This window comes from Branchiostoma floridae, chromosome 16, assembly GCF_000003815.2.
Source record: "Branchiostoma floridae strain S238N-H82 chromosome 16, Bfl_VNyyK, whole genome shotgun sequence".
In the NCBI taxonomy this organism is placed as follows: Eukaryota; Metazoa; Chordata; class Leptocardii; order Amphioxiformes; family Branchiostomatidae; genus Branchiostoma; species Branchiostoma floridae.
The window spans coordinates 5,594,474-5,610,631 of NC_049994.1; the positions used below are offsets into that span (position 1 = coordinate 5,594,474).

General features: G+C 40.7%; 3 protein-coding genes and 2 long non-coding RNA genes across 5 annotated transcripts in view; 4 read left to right on the forward strand and 1 right to left on the reverse strand.

Annotated features, from left to right (window-relative positions):
• The window catches only part of LOC118403326 (RING finger protein 32-like), a 9,308-nt gene extending 6,763 nt beyond the window's left edge, over positions 1-2,545 (forward strand). Inside the window, exon 7 of the mRNA XM_035802028.1 lies at positions 1,344-2,545. Within this exon, the coding sequence (XP_035657921.1) occupies positions 1,344-1,718 (375 nt within the window). The 3' untranslated portion in view covers positions 1,719-2,545. The remainder of the gene's footprint in view (positions 1-1,343) is intronic.
• A 2,409-nt stretch (positions 2,546-4,954) lies between these two features.
• Positions 4,955-7,272, forward strand: LOC118403327 (galactose-3-O-sulfotransferase 2-like). Its single transcript, XM_035802029.1, has 3 exons — positions 4,955-5,239; positions 5,582-5,746; positions 6,365-7,272. The coding sequence occupies exons 1-3, from the start codon at positions 5,064-5,066 to the stop codon at positions 7,263-7,265; spliced, it is 1,242 nt and encodes a 413-aa protein (XP_035657922.1). The 5' UTR covers positions 4,955-5,063; the 3' UTR covers positions 7,266-7,272.
• A 1,385-nt stretch (positions 7,273-8,657) lies between these two features.
• On the forward strand, positions 8,658-10,469 carry LOC118403343 (E3 ubiquitin-protein ligase TRIM56-like). Its single transcript, XM_035802048.1, has 2 exons — positions 8,658-10,023; positions 10,218-10,469. Exon 1 carries the CDS (start codon positions 8,899-8,901, stop codon positions 9,679-9,681), a length of 783 nt encoding a protein of 260 aa, XP_035657941.1. The 5' UTR covers positions 8,658-8,898; the 3' UTR covers positions 9,682-10,023; positions 10,218-10,469.
• A 734-nt stretch (positions 10,470-11,203) lies between these two features.
• Positions 11,204-12,606, forward strand: LOC118403361. The gene is made up of 3 exons (XR_004829641.1): positions 11,204-11,440; positions 11,572-11,658; positions 12,283-12,606. It is a non-coding gene; the product is annotated as an uncharacterized LOC118403361 (long non-coding RNA).
• A 1,149-nt stretch (positions 12,607-13,755) lies between these two features.
• Positions 13,756-15,920, reverse strand: LOC118403356. Its single transcript, XR_004829638.1, has 3 exons — positions 15,813-15,920; positions 15,230-15,366; positions 13,756-14,204 (listed from the first exon to the last, which is right to left on the reverse strand). It is a non-coding gene; the product is annotated as an uncharacterized LOC118403356 (long non-coding RNA).
• Between the last annotated feature and the right edge of the window lie 238 nt (positions 15,921-16,158).

The following is a 16,158-nucleotide window of genomic DNA, read 5'->3' on the forward strand; positions in this document are numbered from 1 at the left end:
TTTGTAAAAAGTAGTTACCATTGCATTATACTATTTATAGTATTGATTAAATAAGGAGAAGTTCATGTACCTGCAAGTACATGAAAGAAATCTGTGTCGATTGTATGTATCCTGAATATTAAGCCTTTGACCTTGAAAAATGTTGAACTTGTCCTAATAAATTTAGTGTTTACACAATGTCTACCTATTGATATTTTATCTCTTATTAGTACAAACATCTGTCTTCTATATTTTATTACAAATGTATCTAAGTGTAAAGTTGTACTGTTGATACAGTGTAACATCATGGCTCAACATGAAAATAATGCGACATATTCACACACTCACCTTTCACCTTGACCAAGTTGACCTTGTTATAAGGCAATTAATATTGCTGATATTCTATAGATGTGACATTGTTGGTAATATAAGATACCATAATGTTGTGTACATTGCAAAAGTATATGAAGTATGATATTTGATCTTCTACAATGCGACCCCACTGGTGCAAAAAACACCATTGACTGTAACCCAAAATGTGAACTTTTAAACCCAAATTTACTTATTTCTTAAAGAATAAGGTAAGATGACAATTATTGTGTGAAAGGACACCAGTGGGTGCTGCATACATCGACCCTGTATAAAAGCATAATAAAATGCCATGAATGTTCAGAACTCTGTGGAGTGATTCTATGTAGTACATATTACGGGGAAATAAGATAAAACAAGCTTTGCAACCTTTACTTACCTTTTCATCACCCCTCAAAAAAGGTATCGCGCAGCCGGCCATATCTGAGGGTAGGTTTTGGCAACTTTGTGGAGCCATATCTCAGCAACCCTTCAAGCTATTCGCTTCATCTAAAAAGCATTTTACTCCTCTTGGTTAGCTCTTTCAGAAACAGTAAAAACAGTCATTGTATTGTGTTTTTGCCAAGGCACAGCATTTTGCCTTGCCGGGCTTGAAGTGCTGACATACTTTTTCCTGACGATATCCCTAACACGCGGCAAGGCACAACTTTTTTAAAAAGATTTCTTGTTTTAAATATCTGGCATTATATGTACATGTTTTTCATTGTTGTAAATGATTAATGGACATGAACTTTGAAATCTTTGGCTCTGTCATATCTTGTCACTCTTGTTTGGTATAAGAAGACCAATTATATAACAAGACCAAATACCATAGGTCTCCATGGTGGTCATGATTCTTAGACAAGTTTGGTTGTATGTGGAACATTCTATGACAAATTTATGTATCAACTTAGCCAATGAGGGGCTTACCTGTGCTTTTTCTTTTATCATCATCAGGTTATAAATACAAAGTAAGTTTGATGCATGATACTAAGTGTTACTGTTTTTCCTTGCAGGCTGTAGAGAGGGGCGACACAGACTGTCCTATATGCATCATGCCATTAACCTCAGAAGGTCATAGTTCAAATGATGGACCAATCACATCACAAGATCAAACACCAAGTACAAGACCAAGCAAAAGAAGTACCCCACAGGTTGTCAAAGGACAAAGGTCAAAGTGTAGCACCCAAGGGTCAAAGGGTGATGCACAGAAGTCAAAGGTTAAGAGGTCAGAGGGTGATGTACATGTACAGAGAAGACCCACAGTACTTCTGTCGTGCTCGCATGTGTTCCACAGGACTTGTCTGGAAGCATTTGAGGAGTTTGCAGTAGGGGAGGGGAAGTTTGTGTGCCCTGTGTGTAGGTCTAGCTACCAGAAGAGAATAACATGATGTGTATGGTCAATAATACATATTAGGGTATATCTCTCAACTTCTGATTAAAAAGAGTATCTTCCACTATATACAAGACGTCTTACAATACACATGTATACATATGATGGTTGTTATAGTTCGACACTCAACACTTGTTATTAATGGCTATCTGTGGCTATATTAATGACAAATAGCCTTTGAATCACATGATACCATAAGTCTTTTATAGATTGCAATGAAATTTTCCTGAGAAAAAAATGTGTTGACTTTTATTGCGTATAAATGATCTTGAACACTAAAAGTTGGTATAACCAATAAAAATTACAGACACATTATTTATAGATTTTTGCATCTACGAGAAGACAAAAAGTTCTATGCAATTACAGTATTGGAACCTTCCTTGAGACAGACATCTCTGTCAACCAACCCTACTTTGGTATGCTGCGCGTCTTCAGTCGTTACAGCTGTAAAAGTTACTTTAAAAGGGGAAATATTCACAAGGATTTAATTTTGTGGTAAGTGGTTGCAATTGTTTTAATTTCACAGTTGAAATAAGGGGCAGGTGGACAGGAGACAGAACAAAATACTCTCCAAGTAGAGGTTAGGCTGCAAAACGTGAAGAAAACAGACGTACAAAATAGAAAGCCCTAAAAAAAGGCAGAAAACAGCCAGAGCCAACCTCCGCTTTGAGAGTAAGAATAAAATTGTTTTTAGTGGTTTTACCTTTTCACCACAAAAACATGCTCACATAATCCCAGCAACAACATTTCCCCATTTATAGTTGGTTGGTAAAGCCAAGGAGGTTATCTAAGCTAAATCTCAATTGCTTGTCATTTAGTCAAAAAGAGAAATATAGTTGAGTACTACAGCATACGACGCATATTTTATGGATGGAAATTTTTGCTTTATCTTCGCTAGGATAACCTTATCTAACATGAATGAAACAGAAATGCTTTCATTGCATACCCAGTGATGTTGAACAGCTTCTTTTGTCTCAAAAAAGCTGTAAAATTTGACACTTCTTTGATGACAGAGTAGTAAAAAAAGCTGTAAAATTTTTAACATACTGTACTTTGACAGTAGTAAAAAGCGGTAAAATTTTACATTAATTTGATGACAGAGTAGTAAAAGAAGCGGTAAGATTTTACACTACCTTGATGACACAGATACTGTCATCAAGAGGCCTTTCACCAAATTTCAGAAATAAGCCTAGCTTACAAATAACTGATAAAATTATCCTGTCACATTTATTTTACAGTATTTCAAAATAATTTTTTCCACTCATCGGTCCTATCATTTACAGTTCCCTAACATACATGTATTGGTCTTTATTGGTGTTTTTTCTTATCTCTACTTCGTGACCCCATTTAAGTACAGAATAATACATGCCGAATACACAGATAAACTTAGGCAACATAAGTTAACATTATAACCTCACTATTTCTGTATTTGAATAAGTCATAATCTAGAAACACAGAAGTTAAATGTATAAGTTTTTGATGTAAGAAAGTAGCGTCCTGTACTTTTTTATACAGTCCATATGACACACACCCTCCCCACCCCCCCACCCCCCTCACATGACACTTTGTTCAACAGGTCAACCTAAAACCGGTTGAGTGACTTCACCTTCCCAAAGCTGGTGACAAAATTGGGGAACTTAGCTGAGATACAGGTAGTACTATATTTTGTTTACACCTGTATGTATAGCAGGCATTCTTTTATTGTACAGTTGTCAAGGCCTAATAGAAATGGGAATTCAATCATGCTATAACACTTTCAATGATTCGCCACATACTAGTAGTCTTGTCAAAGATCTAAACAACAGTATTGCATGTTGAGAGAATGCGTTGTAGTACGTATCGAGACACGGAGCCGAAGACATTAAGCCATTCGTTCTGTTAGTCAAAGTTGCTCGTCGGCTTTCCAGTGAATGTTTCAGATTTTCGGTCATATAACATTGGTATCTATAAATACAACACTCCTCTAGAACAAAGAATCTGTCAGTTTTGTATCTCAAACAGAGTAGAAGATGAAGATGTTGATTGTACTATATATGATAGAAATTACTTTATTTAGCTATAGTATATAGGAAGTAGATTCCCTCACTTTAGACATATGAGTGGCAAGGAACAAAGTTATGTTCCTCATGTGTTGACAAACCGACTTGCTAAAACTCACAAACCGTCCTACATTTTCTCCATTTTTACCAAGGGGCGAGAAGAAGCCGAACTAGGTCTATGAATATGATCTATGAATTATGTATGCTGTGTTTCTTTTGTGACCTGTACTTAGCTCGGTTGGGCAAAGAAATGTACAGTAAAGGTCTTCACTAAACTGTTTATCACAATTAATGACAAAATCTACTTGTCGTTGTCTTTTACGGAGGTGCCTTTAGTTTATTGCCGCCATTTCTCCCCAGCTATGAGAGTTGTCCGATGGAGGACGGCTGGTGTTGTGACCTTGCTGCTCGTCTGTTTCTTCATGTTCAAGTTTGCCTGTCGGCCCGTCCCGACTTGCCAACAGGCACCAAGCAAACACAGCGAGAACCAAAGACACAGGACAAAACGTAAAGAAGACAGGTACATGCATTATGTTTTAGAAATATGTAATGAGAAAGTATCGTATTATGCCCTATTTCACAAAGGCGGTGGTCTCACAGCAACCTTGAATTTGATAGATCTCTCAACGAATTTCATTGATGAAAAAACGACCGTTTTTACGCTATGCGTTGACTTTTTATCATAGGCTTTTGCTAATCTCCAGCAAGCAGTTTTTACGGTGGCATAAGGCAATCATACGCGCTGAAGGAGTTTAGCCGACAGAGGAGTTTTATTTTACCAGAAACTTTAATCTATCCGAAAACTGAATTGAAAGATTGTGATTTGTTGTCGAGATATTCCCGTTTAAAGGTTAAAAGCTTCCCCTTTAAGTTATTACGTTCTATAAGCTTTTACTTTTTGAAAGAAAGGATTTTCTGTACTATGTATGATAAGCGTATCAAAAATGATAAAAATGATCCTAAGCTAAAAGATCTACAAATCGTTTCTGTTCCTAATTTTGCCGATATCTCAGTCGTAATCACTTATTTGTAGTAAAGTATCCACTATTTATTAAAGTTACAACTTTTGCTACCCTGGGAGCCAGACAGGACCGGGTAGCTAGCGAGTTTTGTTCGGGGACCCAATGCAGCCAGCCCGCAGATCTCACATTAGTGCTCCTGGGGAGTTTAAGCCTGAAGGAGTTATCGCTACCCTGGGAGTCAGACAGGACCGTGTAGCTAGCGAGTTTTGTTCGGGGACCCAAGGCAGTCAGCCCGCAGATCTCACATTAGTGCTCCGGGGAGAACTTTTGCGTAAAATAGATATGGCTGATATCATATTGTTTTTCCTGTCCAGAGTCTCTATTGGTCCTTGCAGTGCTAAGGTAAAGCACGTGGTGTTTTTGAAGGTCCACAAGGCTGCATCTACCACTGTGGCGTCCATCTTCCAAAGGTTCGGCTGGAAACACAACCTCACCTTCGTTCTTCCTACACACTATAGGTAGGCCCCCACGTTTGCTCTAGCGGATAGGAGTGGCACTGCAGATGGGGCTCAGATTTGAAGTTCTGAAAGCTTAAGCGTTAAATCACCTCAGTCAAGCCGCTGCAAGAGGACTGTACAAAAAAGACCGTCAAAGTACGAAATTGTGTTTTTCGGGGGAACAAGGATTCACACAAGGCTCTCAAAGGGGCTAGAAAATCTGTGTCTATTTTAATGTGCAGTGTAACTTATTCAACAATTCAACACCTAAAAGCAATAATAGTTTCCATGAAGGATAACATAGTCTTTATCCTAATTGTTTTTCCGGACCGTTCACTCACACGGATTCCTCCCAAAATACAGGGACTACATAGGCTGGCCGTATTACATGAAGCCACAAGATATCCTTCCGTCACCTACAGGCAGTTACAACATACTTTGTGATCACGTGGTTTATGACGACAGGATATTGAGCACTTTGATGCCTGACGACACCTTTTCTATCGCCATCTTGAGAGAACCCCTAAGGTACAAAATGGTTAATCAATACATGTACATCATCATTCCATGGTAATGGTTACAAATTATAGCATTATTACATTAGAGCCTACCGACCTACTCTCAACAGTGACGGAGGGCGACATAGACTTTCTGATACTCATGACCCCCTCCCGGAAAAGTGGTGTGTTCCTGACGTCACTGCTGGAGATAGAATTAAGGGTCAATCTGTGAACAAAGTCGACGGAGAAGGCCTTATAGTTTAGTTCAGTGTTGGAAGTAAAGTGTTAGCATTTTTTTCTATAATGACCAATTATTGTATAATACTATATTATATATTATATGATATTTTATATATTCATTACATAGACCATCAAAATTAAGATCGTTTTTCATACATACGGTGGTAGGAACACTAGTTCACCTTTATCCGCGGGTTAGCCTATATCCGTTGCTTTTCACATTGTATTTGGGGGTATCAAGTCTACGAACGGTGGTTTCAGATTACAATATTTTGATGATATTAAAATCTGAAACCACAGTCCGTCAAATTGATATTCCTAAATACCCTGTTTTTAAAAAAACAACGGATATAGGTTACCCCGGATAAAGGTGAACTAGCGTTAATTGTTCCTTTTGTTTTTTTAGTCATCTCAAGTCGGTCTTCCATTGGTGGCATTTGGATCAAAAGTACAACGTCAGCTCACACACCGGAAGTGACGTCATCACCAGTTTCCTTGACAACCCCATGTTCTATGAGACGAGGCTGTCGTCCAATGTCGAAACCCTCCGTCCGTTCATATACACCCGGAACTTTCAGTCCTACGACTTCGGATTCCCAGTTCACCTGTCTGATCATGAAAACTTCGTTCAAGAGTTCTTAGAGGCGGTGAAGACTCAGTTTCACCTTGTGATGATCATGGAATATTTTGACGAATCGCTGGTCCTACTGAAACGATTACTTTGCTGGGAACTTGTGGACATTTTGTATCTAGGACTCCAAAGATCCAGGACGTATTCGTACAAAACTACAAAGGTTTCAAGAGAAACTGTCGACAAGCACCAACAGTGGAGCAAAGTAGACTACAATATGTATGACTATTTCAACAAGTCTCTATGGAAAATGATCCAGAACGAAGAACAAAGAAGTTTCTATTCAGAAGTCCGTCATTTTGAAAATGTGTTGCTAGAAGTTCAACAGTATTGTTCAGTCCTACCAAAGGGATACATGCAGAGTTTAAAGCCCGTTCCAAAGAAAATAATTCCAGCTAGCGAATGGAATGATGTTATAAATTTGGACGAACTTTTCTGTTTGGAGTTGAGAATGGGTTGGGATGACTGGGAGTATGTTATAAAGAGTTCCCATCTTGGAGAGTTGAGAAGACAAAGTTCTTTTAAGTTCGATATAAGTTTCGTTCAAGTCCCTCGGCCGACGAGCGTCATGTCGAGAATATTACGTAAGAGATTTCAAGTTAAGGGTCCGAAGCTCGTCTGTGAAAATCGTTCCACGTATTGTACATTAGATAAGCGTGCACTGAATAAAGTATGAAACATTATATCACAAAATTGTTCTGATCAACACTGCTAGAATTCTAAGGAAGCTAAGATGGTCACGATATATTTGTCTCCTTTACCTCTTTTGTTCTTCATTTTGTCTATGAGAATACCGAATTACCATTAAATTTTTTTTGACTCACTCTAATGGCCGCTAAAAGGGAAAATCACCCAAAAGATTCCATGCCTTCAAGACCGAGTACTATAGAGCTAGCAACCGGCGATGTGTTCAAAAACTCGTATTTTTCCAGAACTACCGTAGATTGTCATTGTTACATATAAGTAAGTCAATAGAATGATAATTGTTACTTTTCAATAAAGCTTTAAAAATAGGCCTCGGAACCAGCGGTAAAAAAAACAAACTTCATGACAGGAACTTTCAGTCACTTCCCAGTTGGCATTTTGTTATGTTCACCACTATTGAGAGACTATCGATATCGTCGCCATTTTTATTGCCAGGCTTGTTCTATTCTTAGCAATAATTCCACACTATTAATTGTAGGAAAATGTTCATCCCGTGAACAATCCAAGATGTATATGTCATGAGTGATGATAAAGAATGGATTCTTATCTCACTATAGAAGAAAACACACACTTCATTTTCTAAACTTCTAAAATCATATCGCAGACACCGACGAGTAATCATTTGCGACATTGAAGTAAGGTAGCATACACAATATAAAGTAAAGATTTGTACTACAAGACGTTACCCACATCAATCCTTTGCTATTAGTTGCCACAACTCATAGTACATGATTGAACAAACATCCAGTAACTAAACTTTGGAAGGTTTGCAAAGGGAGCAATATATGAGTACATGTATATAACACCATGGTCACTGTGTCAACTAATACGTGCTGCGTTCGAACATTCGTGTTATTTGCTGTTTTACCTGCCCGAAAGTCTGTTGTGGTTTAAAGTCTTTCCGACAACTATTTGTACAGTACACACGCTTGCGCTTACGTAATAGTACTTGGTGTTAGCTACATGGTTAAACTATGACCTCGAGCATACCAGTCTATTAGGTCGTTGGACACTCGGAAAGCTGATATATTGTGATTTTAGATGTATGTTTAGTTCTTGCTTGATGAATCGTAACAAACTGGCCGCACACTGGATTTTTGAAGAGGTTCATACTTTATCGTCTTCCCCCCATGACACTTTGCACCAGAGTCAGGTAACAGGACTTGTCTACTTAAATAGGTGGTTTTGAGTGGTATTGATCTCATGGTTCACAGTGGGGTTAATTTTTTTCATAACATTAACAGGTCGGACAACAGTGACGGCCGGGGTGTCGTTACCACCAAGTGTTCTGTTTGTTTCAGTGGGTCATGCGTGTGCAAAACAAAATGCTTCCGCTATCAGTATGACCTTCTTGCGCAGCCGCATTACGTGATCGGCGTACGAAACCTTAACGTCACGTTTGCAAACACGCAAATTTCAGGTACCATTACGTTTATAGGTAGACAACGCGGTCCCTCCGATGTCACACGTGCACCGTTGTCCTCCATGTTTGGTAACGTTTTTAAATAACAACCTTTCTGTTCATCGAGTGGGTCTTCGACATACATTTCTCAATCTCAGCCTTGGTTCAGACGTTCTGAACTGTGTCGAACGCTTTACACTATATGGCGGAATCGAAACTTCTGAATCGCCTCTTAGAAGACTTCCTTGAGTGTCAGATCTGCCTGCAGCCCTACTGCCGGCCTAAGGTACTGTCTTGTCTTCATTCCTTCTGCCAGCAGTGTCTTGAAGAGGTTTTGAAGAAGCAAAAGGTCAAAACCGAGCTAGACTGCCCCACCTGTCGCACCAAGTCTTTACTTCCGGGTGGCGGGGTCGCGGAACTGAAAGATAATTTCTTCGTGGAGAGCCTGAAGGATACGATTGACGTCCACAAGAAGCTGACTAATGAAGGAGAGAGTCTGGTCTGTGGGAGCTGTGAGACCAAGTCAGGAGCGGAGTCTTTTTGTACGGAATGTGGCTTCTTTTTATGTGACGAATGTGTAGCAATCCACCGTCGTATAGCGGTGACCAGAGGTCACCAGGTGATCGGTGTAGAGCAGCTCAAGGCCGAATCCGACACCGTTAAGATCAAGCCTCGTCCCCTGCCACCGTGTAGGGTCCACTCACAGGAGGCTCTCAAGTTCTTCTGCACCAACTGTAGCGAGGCTATTTGTCAGGTATGCACCGCTCTGTCCCACAAGGACCACAATTACGAGTATTTCACTGACACAGCTGTGAAAGCTAAAGAAGACATAAGCGCTCTTCTTGCGAAAACAGAAAAGAACGGATGGGAGACCTTAAGAACGCTGACCAATAGGCGAACGCACAGAAGACCGAGCTCGAGAAAAATGTCACCGAAACTATCGAAAAGATCAAGAGGAAAGCAGAAAAAACTAGAAAGGATTTAGTTGCGCTTGTCAATCAGCAAGAGGCAGAGTTACTGGATTGTGTTAACACGGTGAGCCAGACCCGGAGAAAGGAGATCTCCATCGCTATAGAAGAGATAGAAACGGCGACTGTGGCGTTAGAGAGCGCGGCAGAGTTCGGACGGAACATCGTGGAACACGGATCGGAGTTTGACATCATGGCGGTCAGTGGGGAAGTGAATATTAGATTGAAGAAACTGTTACAGGTAGAGCTTGCCGATATTACAGAGGAATTACCTACGAAGGCCTACATCGATTTTGAAGAGGACGAGATGTCAGACATGGCCAGGTATCGCCTGGGAGAAGTGAAAACAACGCAGGCCGGTAATTATATTTAGACTTACAAGTCACACAAAAGTATACATATTTGCTATAGTGATTGCTAAAAATGAAGTGTTGACTTGTAAACACAGACTATATACAAGTGTACATCCTCCAGAATGCTATATCATGGACTGATTTTGATCACTCGAAATGGCTATCTTTATCATATCTTCCACATTTTTTGTACCTATAAGATTCAGGTTTCCGTACTGCCCGTTTCACGACCCTCGGTACCACCGGCCGTCTGGGCCCGAAGGCCTACATCGATTTTGAGGATGACGACACGTCAGACATGGTCAGGTATCGCCTGGGAGAAGTGAAAACAACTCAGGGTAAGATTTACAAGTCTCACAAAAGTATACATATTTGCTATGGTGATTGCTAAAATCACAAACCCTACTCACAATGTAGAGCTTGTGATAGTCTACTAACCACTGCTTTAAAAGAACAAGACAAACACCGCAAAAGTAAACGCAGTACCTTATAGTTGATCAGGCATTATAGTGCTATGTACTTATAAATACAATATTTACGCAATAAGTATTTCTGGCATGATCTTGCAAATAAAACAATATACATATCCCCAATTCATAGCTCGACAAACTTTTGTATCAATTTGTTCATATTTGTCATAAACGAAGAAAAACAATCTTACAGAATTACCAGTGACTACTTTTTAAAGGTAAACACACGCACCTCCAAATTTACGATGGCTATTAGTCCATCTTGTTCACGGAGTCACCTAGTTCTCGCGAGAGTTGCGTGGACCTTCTGCCCTTCACCCCGCCTCCTTGCGGAGTAGGGTTAAGTAGGACTTGGGTAGCTCCCAGCCATCATTGCGGTTCAGCTTTGCACCTTCCAACTCGATGTGGACTGCTTCTTTGACCTTTCTGTGGGCTTTACGTGGTTCTTGGTCAATAATCTCGACAGTGTCTGAGATAGGTTTGGTCTATCCTTCGAAAATTTGGAGGTACGCGTATATATACGTGTGTTTACCTCACTGTTAGATGGAAATTCTATTAAATGTGACTAATGAATCTCTTCAATGAAATCTTACAGAAAAATCTAAAAGTCCAATTTTCTTATCATTGTATTGATAAGTACTGACAAGTAAGTATTGACTCTTTAAAACAGACTACATACAAATTTACATCCACCAGAATGCTATATCGATCATGGACTGATTTTGATCACTCGAAATGACTATCTTTATCATATCTTCCACATTTTTTGTACCTATAAGATTCAGGTTTCCGTACTGCACGTTTCACGACTCTTGGTACCATCGGCCGTCTGGGTCCGACCAGCCTGGGGACCCACTACCGCGGACAGGACCACGAGGGGCTGGTGCAGCTGAAGGACGGGATTCAGTACTTCACTGTACCAAATACTGGGCAGTACAGGGTAGAGGCGGCAGGTGTGTTAATAGGTGCAAATCCATTCTTTAGTTATTTTACTTTGGAATGATTACATTTAATTGAAATGCCATATTTGGCATTGTATAGCATTTAGAATCTTAACAGGCTGTGTTGTATTTGTACTTTCTAGGTTCTGCCGCAGGTTGGGGTGGGGTAGACCCCAAGTCCGCCAGAGGGCGCGGTGCGGTGGTCAGAGGAACCTTTCAACTGCAGAAAGGTAGGGGTCCTGATGATCACTATTCTCTAACCCCTGCTTGGAGAGTAACATCGACTACCATAATTCCACCAGGTGTCATAATACCGCCACCTAAAAAAAAACGTTTAGTACAGAGGTCTCCCCAAGATTGTCTTGAACACCGAATGTTAGATATCCTAAATGTAATACAATTCAGATATTTAGGTTAGATTGATCAGAGGAAGCGGAGACAACCATGGTCTTGTAAAAGACGTGTTATAGTAGGAGATAAAAACAAGTAAAGCATTCCCTTGTTGTTGTTTTTGTTGTTGTTTATTTCGATCTCCAATTAGATTTTTTGCAATGTCACTATATAAGCTACGCAAAACATTTATCTAGATGATACATTAATTCCTTTCGGCCTGACATTCAAGAGGTCTATGAAAAATGGCCTTTTATTAATGTACATTTTCTACTTCGGTGATATTACAGCGATTACTTCATAATTTCATGGTGACAGGACTAGACATGCATACAGAAAAGCTATTTCTCTTCCTTTGAAAGTGACCGCTATCAACCAGCTGATAATTCTGTCCCTTGTAAATGAAAAGAGCGAAAACCTCTAGGCTCAACCGTTTTGACTTTTGTGGCCAATTATCATTTTAGGTGAGGTGTTGAAGATACTTGCTGGCCAAGAGGGAGGGGAGAACAAGTTTGGCTTTTCTGTTGGCGGTGGAGGCGGAACCTTCGTCACCAAGACGGACAACACGCCGCTGATCGTGGCGGGGGGTGCGGGAGGAGGTTTTATGATGCTTGGTAGGAGCCCCAACAGTGACGGTACAACCGCGACAACGGGACAGACAAGCGGGGGTGGTCAGTCACATTTTGCAGGAGGTACTGACGGAAAAGGCGCCACACAAGGAAGCGATGGCCCTGTCGGTGGGGGAGGCGGGGGGCTCCTAACGGACGGCGCGAGTGGACAAGTCAACTTTGGTGGCACTGATGGGGGTCAAGGGGGTGAGGGTGGGAAAGCCTTCGTGAACGGTGGAGTCGGTGGGAGGGGGGTGAACTACAATGCAGAGGGCGGGTTTGGAGGAGGGGGAGGGAGTAATGGCTATGGAGGTGGGGGAGGAGGAGGGGGTGGGTACTCAGGAGGAGGGAGGGGGGGTAACTATAGTGGCACATGTGGGGGTGGAGGTGGTTCCTATAACTCCGGATCAGACACTAGCGGTGAAGGCGGGGCCAATGACGGGCCGGGATATGTTATAATTACTAAGGACATATAGATACGTCACCAATCCTGACACAAACATACTTTTTTCCAACAACTTTAGACAACCAAAAGTTAACCTGATTCCCATGTTTGTTTGATTAATTGTGTGTCTATTTCATTACAACAACATTAGTTACTTACTGACTTACTAATTTGCATTACCTTTTTTCAAATAATGCAGATTGTTATGAATGTTTAAATCATCCATAATCTGGAGCAGCCACAGTTTGGTGGTAATATGTATGAAGCGACAGTGTATTCAAATATATGATACCTTACTGACGACACAATATCACCAGAGAGGACGCAAAATTACTGTTAGGAAGTATGCTATAATAGAACTCATCGTGTTGACTCTATACTTCTTACAATACCTATGCTAACGTCAATCCCAAGGTAACAGAAGAAGATGTGAAAGAATAAAAGAAATGAATAATCATACTCTATGTGCAGCATGGCCTAATCATGTACGGGGTGTTAGGTATCCTCTACGTGAATGTTGTGGACCATAATAATTGCAACTGGGAAATTGTATCAAAGAAATAGGACTCTACAATCTACAATGCCGTCAGGCTTCCAGGGTAGTCTGTTGTGCTGTTGACAAATTAACTGGCCGTTCGGTCATCTGATGGTCATTTTAGCCTGTAGTGACTGTAGTTTACTTAGTTCATCATTTTACGTTGTGGGATGTATTGTACCACGTTGTGTGTCCAAGAGCCAGCCTGGGTACTATCTTGAGAGTAGTCACCAGTAACCTAACGTGGAACTGTAACAAGTAAAATGAAATAGTGTGTAATACATTCACTTATTTACTTACTTTGGTCGAGCTCCCGCTCATTTATGTAAATTGAAAAAAACTACTTCAGTTTGCTTTTAATAACTTTTATTCAATCAACAAGAGTCAAGTGCACAAAATGTCGAACATGCATAACATAATGATTGGCTTTAATACATATCTAACAAGTGGATGATCTTTTTAGCCAACAGATTGAATCCATGTTTAGACACAATTTTTTCCGAGCTCAAATTGACATTTTTCAGGTTGAAGAACATTGCATGTTGTGTGATTGGAATAAGACGAGACAAAAAAATTTTCAACCAAAGAAAATAAAATCGACGACCAATCGTCCTTTGATTCTAAACCAATTTCAACTTTACTCGTAAGTCCTTCTCCGTTGACCTCCTTCCTGATCCGCGAGTATGTTCTCCACTTCCTCGTTCTGTAGTTCCCGTGTATCCAAGTGTTCACTGGTCTCATCAAGTTCCTCCAGGAGCGACCTCGCCTCTTCCACAACCTCCCTCAACTCGGAGTCAGCTGCACGGGTAGAGGAAAGACAAATATTATGAGACAGCTGTGACAAATACAGATATGTAATTAAAGTACATCGATTTCGGGTACGGCACCGATGTGTAGTGCAGAAATTTATTGTTTTGAAGAACATTGCTGACACTGAAACAGCTTGTATCATAGATTATCATATAGCCAGGCGCCGCGGACCAATCAGAAGGCCCCGTTCCACGTTGGTTATGACGCCGTAACACAAAGATCCAGGCCAGGCAGGTGGGTTTCGCTCCTCTGATTGGTCAGAATGAATCGACACCGGTACCGGTGTCGATTTGCATCGACACCGGCACCAGTGTCGATGCAAATCGACACCGGTGCCGGTGTTGATTCATTTTGACCAATCAAAGCGATACACACAAGGAAGTAAGATATATGCAAGCATTGACCAATAAAAAGGAGCGAAACAAATACCAGAGCAGAGGGAATAAGTACAGACTGTAAGGGGGATGGCTCCTTCTAACATTGATAATGAGTTTTGTTCGTTCTAAAAAGCCCGCAATGTTTCGGATATTTTCTGTGGAAATTTTTGGTTGCAAAATGCAGTGTGTAATCTCCTTACATATGCACGTACCAAAGAACAAATGTGAATTTTCAGAAATTCGATAAAGGAATTCACACGTAGAGTACCAAGAGATCTATGCGTCATACCGGAGTTTCGGAAGGCTATATGATAATAACGTTAATGACCCACCTGTTCCTCGGTGTACATGGTGTCATAACGCCTGGCCCTTTGCTATAACCACCTCATAAAACCACCTCGTTCGCTTCGCTCACATAGGTGGTTTTATTCGGTGGTTATAGCAAAGGACCAGGCGTTATGACACCATATACACCTCGGGGCGGGTCATTAACCCTTAAATGTACCATTCCTAAGTAAAATAAAGCCCGTTGATTTTCGTAGGAACATTATCTACTCAGTTATCCCTGCCAAATAGAAAAAAAAGGTCCAGGCAAAACCAAGATGTCCGTCTGAATGTTTTGATCACCAAACGTACCATCTGCATCGATATCCAGACGGCCCCTTCTGCGCCTGCGCCGACGCCTCCATCCCTCCGAGTCGTCGATCAGCGTTGCCATGACAACCATCGTCACCAGCATCATGCAGACAAACAGCTTCATGGTGTAGCTTCAGCTGATGTTGGGAGGGGAAACAAAATGGTCACGATTATTCGGTGGAAACATCTAACTCAGTTCTATCATGGTGGTAAGATGTCATGTGGAAGACTACACAAAGTCACTACAAATCTGCCAAACAAACTCCAGGAATCAAATATACAAAATTTCGGGAAGAACATCACTTTTTATATGGCTGTAGCTAACTAGTCTTGTTTTTTTGGGGGGGTCAACAGCAAACCATTCGACGAAAAAAATATACTTTACTTTGATTTAGGCAATGTGTTAGAAATTACTTTCATGCCACGCTTTTTTAACAATTTCCCATAAAACAAGTCCATCTTCTATGAAGACCCGCTGAATAAAGAAAACTAGAAACACCAAGAAGATATGGCGCGTATTGTACGTACGAAAACAGAGATAAGTGATTGATAAAGAACATGATGGTAAGAGTTTGATACTTACAGAATTCCTGGACACGTAGATCACTGTACAACTTCACTCTGAGGTCAGGTCTGGCGGGAATGAATGAGGAGGGCTCGCGGGGATGGAAATATATACTCCAAGGTGTAAGACAAGTATGCAAATGAGGTATTGTAGACTTTGGTACTGACTCTTGTCTGTCAACAAAAGTACCATGGGCGTGTCACGCTCGCTTGAAGAAAAGGAGACAATCACACATTTGTGACCGAAACTTGTCTGTCAATGGTTATTTGTGTATTACTGACCACCAAAAGAGAAGACTACATTGAAAATAATGCACTTACATGTTTATGAAAGGAATGGTATGTTAATAGTAGATATGTGCGGA

Excerpts from the sequence above, each read along its gene's own strand:
- LOC118403327 (XM_035802029.1), top strand. The coding sequence starts at position 5,064 with ATGGCTGATATCATATTGTTTTTCCTGTCCAGAGTCTCTATTGGTCCT. Across the intron at positions 5,240-5,581 it reads GTTCTTCCTACACACTATAG|GGACTACATAGGCTGGCCGT; the intron begins GTAGGCCCCCAC and ends CCCAAAATACAG. Across the intron at positions 5,747-6,364 it reads ATCTTGAGAGAACCCCTAAG|TCATCTCAAGTCGGTCTTCC; the intron begins GTACAAAATGGT and ends TTGTTTTTTTAG.
- LOC118403343 (XM_035802048.1), top strand. The coding sequence starts at position 8,899 with ATGGCGGAATCGAAACTTCTGAATCGCCTCTTAGAAGACTTCCTTGAG.